General features: G+C 42.0%; 1 protein-coding gene across 1 annotated transcript in view; it reads left to right on the forward strand.

The window, feature by feature from the left end:
- Nucleotides 1-7,500, forward strand: part of xylt1 (xylosyltransferase I) — a 156,587-nt gene that overhangs the window by 121,499 nt on the left and 27,588 nt on the right. Inside the window, exon 8 of the mRNA XM_063221528.1 lies at nt 4,026-4,291. Within this exon, the coding sequence (XP_063077598.1) occupies nt 4,026-4,291 (266 nt within the window). The remainder of the gene's footprint in view (nt 1-4,025; nt 4,292-7,500) is intronic.

Below are 7,500 nucleotides of genomic sequence, written 5' to 3' on the forward strand. Positions count from 1 at the left end.
TCTCTCTTCCCAAATGCTGTGACTGTTTTTTAATCTCGTTTTCCTTCTGTCTGCCAGCTTATTTTCGGCCCAGTTGCCTGTCTGTTTTGTCTGTTGTATTTCCCCATTACAGATCTCTCCTACTGATCTCCAGTGCACACGCTAACCCCCCCACCCCACCCCCCTTTCCTGGATATTACTTTTATGTTTGTTTATCTCCTGTCTATCTATTTCTCTCTCTGGGTGTTTCTTTTTCCTGGGTGTATCTCTCTCACTCACTTTCCCTGTCAGAAACATAGTCATCATTGCCAAAGAAATACAGATACAGAATGACTGCATACAGGGAACATAGTTGTTGTAAATAGATAAACAAATACATACAGTAGATAAACAAATAACGAAATAAACATACATGCATGCATACGGCACATATTGTACATACAGTACACAGATACATACATACATTAGGCATGGTACGGTTTGCGTTGCAAACCGAGACCGTACGGTTTGCATGTCACGGAACGGGGTAGTGGGCAACCGCACGGTGCCCACGGTTTAAAAAAAAAATAAAAAAATTGAGTGACCACCGGCGGACGACACTATTAAAATCCTACTACTTTTACAAGCATAAAACACAAAGACTACATAGGATATTGAGTGTGGAAAGACTGATTTCTATCAGCCAACTGAAAGACATAATGTAACAGCATGCGCCAGCTGACTAGGCTACAGTAGCCATACAAGCAAGTGCAGGTCGGTCGGCAGCGTCAGCCTCTCCCCCCTCTCTCTCCACGTTAGCGCAAGTGACTGTTCCCAGCCTTTATGCTGACCATTTTAAATTAAATGAACATGAATTTACAAACAATGACAGATTAGCAGAACAAAGTAGACTATGACTTACGTTACAGTAGCCTAGTGTAGGCTATATCCACGTGGCATTGAATGGGGATTCCGGACGGCAAAATGCGAGATTATTGAACATATCCATCAGATTCACTGTGCTGTCCTTAACTGCAATCAACTGTAGGCCTAATTATATGTAGCTAGTTAAACTCTGATGGACGGAAGGGGACTTTGTGCTGTTGCCTAGGCCTAGTTAACATTGATGTTTAACACTATAACAAAAATAAAATTTGACTGTTTTAAAAGGCTCAGCTTCACAGGAGTTTTGTGAAACATTCTTGTGTATACACTTCTAAAAAAACGATCTTTTAAAATTATTTGTTACCTTAACATTCACATTTTAACATAACATAACCCTATCACTTGTTCACTTAAAATTGAATTTGACTTCTGATTTTACTTCTATGCTTCTCACGGCCGGCAGTTTCATGATAGGAAGCAACTGATTCATAAGCGCAAAACTCGCAGAAAGCGGTATCAAAATAAAAGTCCAATTCGTTCTCAGTGTGTCATTAACCAAAATAGTCATACTACACTGACCTAATGGTCCTATTACCTACAGGAGTGTAGCTGTTTTATTTTTACACGTCAAATGTGTTATAGCATGTAATATTTGAATATTTGTCAACTTAAAAGTTAAGACTTAGGTCTCCCTTTTTGTGAAATAAATGGAAGCATGTTAAACACTGATTCTTGAGAAAGTGGCTAAAACAGGTTGTAATGTTGACAGAAAAAAACAAAGTGAATTACAAAATTATATGGTATATCCTCGTAGACTAAGGTCTTGGCTTTTCAGAAATGCACAAGGCCAATCTCCCCATTATGTATTTTTTTCAGAAATCAGGCTTTTCTCCGATCATACCTTGTTTTTTGTCAACACCGTCAGACACAATTAAAAGTTATTCAAATTGCATTGATTTGGTTGCATATGTATCTGGAGTTTTTAAGTGATTATGTGTATTTTTTGGTTCACACATATGCCTTTAAATGTTGAAAATTCACTTTTGTTCTATTTTAATACTGTTTCATGTGTTCTAATTTTAAAATATGTACCGTCATACGATGCTTACTTAACGCCTAAATACAACAAACATTTTTTTGTAATTTCACAAATATTCGTGTAGGCTTAAATTGGCTATTACTTTGATATTTCAACAACTCCTAAGGAAAATGTTGTAAGCACATTCCTTTAAAATGTCCAAAACTCCTACTTACGGTGGTGACTTAAGAACTGACGGTGGTGACAGTAATCTGAGAGTGGTGAAAGTGGCCTAATTAGTACCTGCATTTAGCAAAATAAATACTTCATTAAATAATCTTACTTCATTAGTTAGATTATATGGGAAGTACAGGAAGTAAGCCACTGGTTGTTGAAAATGTGGTAAAAACAGCTTTTAAGTTGTTCAAATCCAAAATATAGAGGTGTATTATCATAGATGTGGGTCTTGGCTGTGCAGTGAATGCATTGGCCAAGCTCCCCATGTTTAACATTTTCCATAAAATGGGCTCTTTCTTGTTTTGTCAACAGCGGCAGACAGAATTAGAAGTAAAAACACATGTTTACTGTATTAAAGTGAATTACTTTAACAATTCAACATAACTGTAGATACTTATTGTACGCATATTCTTAAAACATATCAAAAACACGTAAAACATGTGTTTTTTGGTGAACTCCATCAGATGTCACCACCGTCAGGTTTTCTGACAAAAAAACCTCCAAATGCACCTCAGTGGTGGCTAGAGTATCATTTTGGATCACAATTATTACTAACATGCCTAGTAATGTTTCATTAACCAGCACAATTTAGTAAAATATGGAACAACTTGATGAGCAGAACAAAATCTGACGGTGGTGACATCTGACGGTGTGAGACAAAAAAGCACTCTTTTAAATATTATGCATTGTTTGTTCACATTAGCCATTTCATTTTCGCTCTGTTTCTTGGGTGCTTCATACCTTTTCTGAAAAAAATATATTTATTAACATTAATGTAATACAATACTATTAAAACCCCCGACGGTGTTGACAGTTTATGGTTGGGACAGTACCAGTGTCCAAACAAATTAACAAATTGAGGACAAAATAATAAACTTACAGGAGCTTCAGGGATGGTGAAGTAGGCAGTAGACCTAAAGGTTTGAAAAGGGGTCCTCAGTAATGAAAATTACCTTGTGCATACCTGATTTTATTGTCTTTTAGAAAAAATCTGACAGTGGTGACCAATATGCTGGACACATTTTGAGCAATCAGTAAATAATAGTAAATATTGTTTTACATCCACTATGTGCACATCTGTAGAACCACTTTAATATGGTCTTCCACATCATGGTGATATTGTTCAATTCTGTTAGTGATTTTTGTATTTTAAGTCAATTGAAATAATGATGCCAGTCCTTGGGACAGGCGTTTTTACAGGGTGTGGACAGGTTTATAGCCATGAAAAGTAATAAAATTACACTTAAATATTTCAAACAACTGTGTATTCGTGTGACAGACCCCTTGGCCATTACCTGGGTTCATTTTGTTTGTGAAAATGTAGCTGATTTTCAACAGAATTAATATTTTACTGCAGGGACATGTTTTTGCCAAACTTTTCAAGAATCATTGTAAAATCATTGATATCTTTCCTCTTTCAGTTGGATTAAATGAAGTCAAATTCAACACACCCATGATAACCTTACATTTTCATTCAAATTTTTATATAATACATTTTATTTAAAAAAAAAAAAAAAAAAAACAGAACCGTACAAAACCGAAAACCGTGACCTTGAAACCGTGATATGGACCGAACCGTGACATTTGTGAACCGTACCACCCCTAACATACATACATACATACATACATACATACATGCATGCATACATAAATACATATATAACGGTGGTGATCTGCGCAAGTTCTCCATTCGCGGCTCGAACCCGCCACCTACCAGTCAACGCCCCAGTTCGGGCATGGGAGGCACAGCACAGTACCACTGAGCTAAAGATCCAGTCCGATAGCTTAGCGCTTCCGATACTGTATGAGGCTTCAGGAGGGAGGTTTACTACATTCTATGCTGAACTCTGCTAGTTGGCAATACACATACATGCATACATACAGTACAGTACATTTATAATTTATCTCACCTTGTTGTTCTCTGCAGCAAACCACACGGCCTACCTTCTTCGCCCGCAAGTTCGAGGCCAGCGTCAATCAGGAGATCGTCAACCAATTGGACGCCTTCCTGTTCGGCGGCATGCCCCAGGGCACGCCGGGGCTGCGAGCCTATTGGGAGAACATCTACGACGAGCAGGACAGCATCCGCAGCCTGACGGACACCCAGCTGACCCACTACCACGCCTTCACGCGCATGGGCCTGGCCCGCGCAGCCTCCTCACTGCAGGGGCACCCCACGGACAACAGCTGCAGGTGACTTTACTGTGTGTGTGTGTGTGTGTGTGTGTGTGTGTGTGTGTGTGTGTGTGTGTGTGTGTGTGTGTGTGTGTGTGTGTGTGTGTGTGTGTGTGTGTGTGTGTGTGTGTGTGTGTGTGTGTGTGTGTGTGTGTGTGTGTGTGTGTGTGTGTGTGTGTGTGTATGTGCCTGGCCAGCGCGGACTCCTCACTGCAGGTCAGTCGAGTGTGGGGATGGCCTAACAGTAAGGCACAGGGTTACTTCGCTGGCGACCCGGGTTCGAATCCGGCCCGGGTCATATTCCAATCCTTCCCCGTCTCTCTCTCCCCCAACTCGTGTGTGTGTGTGCGCGTTTGCGTGTGTGTGTGTGTGTGTGTGTGTGTGTGTGTGTGTGTGTGTGTGTGTGTGTGTGTGTGTGTGTGTGTGTGTGTGTGTGTGTGTGTGTGTGTGTGTGTGTGTGTGTGTGTGTGTGTGTGTGTGTGGTTTAATGCAAAGATGCACACACATACTCACATCTCTCCCTCTGTCACACACACACTCTCTCTCTCACACACATCAAGTAAGTAAAGTAAACTATCTGTCCTTATGGACTTTGAAACATTAATAACGGTAACACTTTAGAATAGTGGATGCAAAAAAGCATTATAGAGACTTAATAAATAATTAACTATTGATGAACAAAACATTAACAAACGTTTGTAAATGACTAGGAAATGTAAACAAATGCTTGTAAATGACTAGGAAATGCTATGTTAATATTTTACATTTATCAAACATTTACAAGTTGCTTGTAAATGAATAAAATACTCTGTTATAAGGTGTGTAAAATCTTGCAGATATCATTTGTAGATATTTTATTAAGCATTAATAAAGCTTAGTTAATAATAAAAACATTTGTTAATGTTTTATTCATCATTAGTTCATTATTTACTGAGTCTTTACTAAGGAACATTATTATAAAGTGTTACCCAGTCAATCAGAGCTATGGCCAGTCCTTAGTCTTTGATAACTGCACCTTGAAGTGTCTCTTCTCCTTTGATTTAGAGTTGTCACAGTTAGTACGAGTGTTTGAAGAGAGAACAGAACACACTAATTGAGCTGACTCTGGACTGGGTGACACCCACAAACACACAAGTGCACACACACATGCGCACACACGCGCACACACACACACATGCACTTGCACACCCACTAACTGAGCTAACATTGAGTTGGGTGCAGAATGACTGATCTTCAGAGGGAAGATGATCAAAGCAAACGCTCTCGTGTCTCTGAGCGTCACTACATCACATCCATACACAAACATGCGCACGCACACATGCTCGTACGCACACACACATAGGCACGCACACACACACACACACACACACACACACACACACACACACACACACACACACACACACACACACACACACACACACACACACACACACACACACACACACACACACACACACATACACACTCGCTGAGCCTCAGTCTCTCTAAGTCATTAAGGTCCAAAGTGTGAATTTCCAGACGCTATGGCACCAGAATGTTGTCTAATGATGATACTGTGTACCTGTATGTACTGTATGTGTGTGTGTGCTTTTCTGTGTGTGTGTGTGTGTGTGTGTGTGTGTGTGTGTGTGTGTGTGTGTGTGTGTGTGTGTGTGTGTGTGTGTGTGTGTGTGTGTGTGTGTGTGTGTGTGTGTGTGTGTGTGTGTGTGTGTGTACCTGGGTATGTGCCACCATACCAAGTGTCCCAAAAAAACCTCTCTCTCTCTCTCACACACACACACACACACACACACACACACACACACACACACACACACACACACACACACACACACAGACACACACACACACACACACACACACACACACACACACACACACACACACACACACACACACACACACACACACACACACACACACACACACACACACACACACACACACACACACAAACAAACACACTCTCACAAACACACAGTCCCAAAACCCAACACGCCTGAGGTTTCATCCAAACTCGGACACATTTACACACACACACATACACACACACACAGACACACACACACACACACACACACAAGCAGGCCTCAGTCTCGACAGGGTAGGCCTCACTGGGCTGAGCTGCAGAGTTGGGGCACAAGGAATCACTTGTTGGGCAGTGTGAATGTGTTTGTGCGTACGTGCGTGCATGTGTGTGTGCATGCGTGTGTGTGCATGCGTGTGTGTGTGTGCGTGTGTGTGTGTGTTAGTGTGTGTGTTTGTGTGTATGTGTGTGTGTGTGCTCTGTGTGTGCACACGCTTGTGTTCAAGCATACTTATGATGTGTACGTCACGTGTATTTCCGTATGTGGTGTGGTGGTATTTTTGTGTGTGTGTGCGCGTGCGTGCGTGCGTGCGGGCGTGCGTGTGTGTGTGTGTGTGTGTATGTGTGTGTGCGTGTGCGTGTGTGTGTGTGAGGTCAGCGGAGGCGTAGGTTAAGAGCAGAGGGGACGTTGTGTTATTCACAGCTGGCTGTAACATCAGTGGTTTGGGGGGGTCTGAAAGTGTGTGTGTGTGTGTGTGTGTGTGTGTGTGTGTGTGTGTGTGTGTGTGTGTGTGTGTGTGTGTGTGTGTGTGTGTGTGTGTGTGTGTGTGTGTGTGTGTGTGTGTGTGTGTATCTGTCTGTGTGTGTGTGTGTGTGTATCTGTCTGTGTGTGTGTGCATGCTTGGGGGCCTAAAACTCCTCTGAATGGCCTCTCTGTTGGCCTGCTCATCAGACTAACTGCAGGCTGTGTGAATGTGTGTGTGTGCGTGCGTGCGTGCGTGTGTGTGTACATGCCTTGGTTGCCATGGTTGTATGCAGTATGTTGTTTAGTCTATTTCTGGTAACATTTGATTCTGTGTGCGCTTGTACGCGTGCCTGCCTGAGTTTGTACCTGTGCGTGTGCATACGTGCGTGCATACGTGCAAGCGTGTGTTGGCGATTGAATATGTGAAGTTGGTGAATGGAAGACTGACGGCGGTGATACATGTACGTATTTTCCACACGCTCTCCACCTGCCCGCTCGCCTCGCGTGGGTGTGACGAGAAACGTAGCATCGTTTCCCGGTCAAATTAGCATAGCTTAGCAAATGTTGTGGTCAAACAACCGTCTGTCTTCAATCACAAACAGTGTATGTACAAATAAAAACGCAACAGGAACGAATATATATGTATGGGCAGTCATGGGTGAGCGGTTAGGG

This window comes from Engraulis encrasicolus, chromosome 2 (assembly GCF_034702125.1).
Source record: "Engraulis encrasicolus isolate BLACKSEA-1 chromosome 2, IST_EnEncr_1.0, whole genome shotgun sequence".
Taxonomy (NCBI): domain Eukaryota; kingdom Metazoa; phylum Chordata; class Actinopteri; order Clupeiformes; family Engraulidae; genus Engraulis; species Engraulis encrasicolus.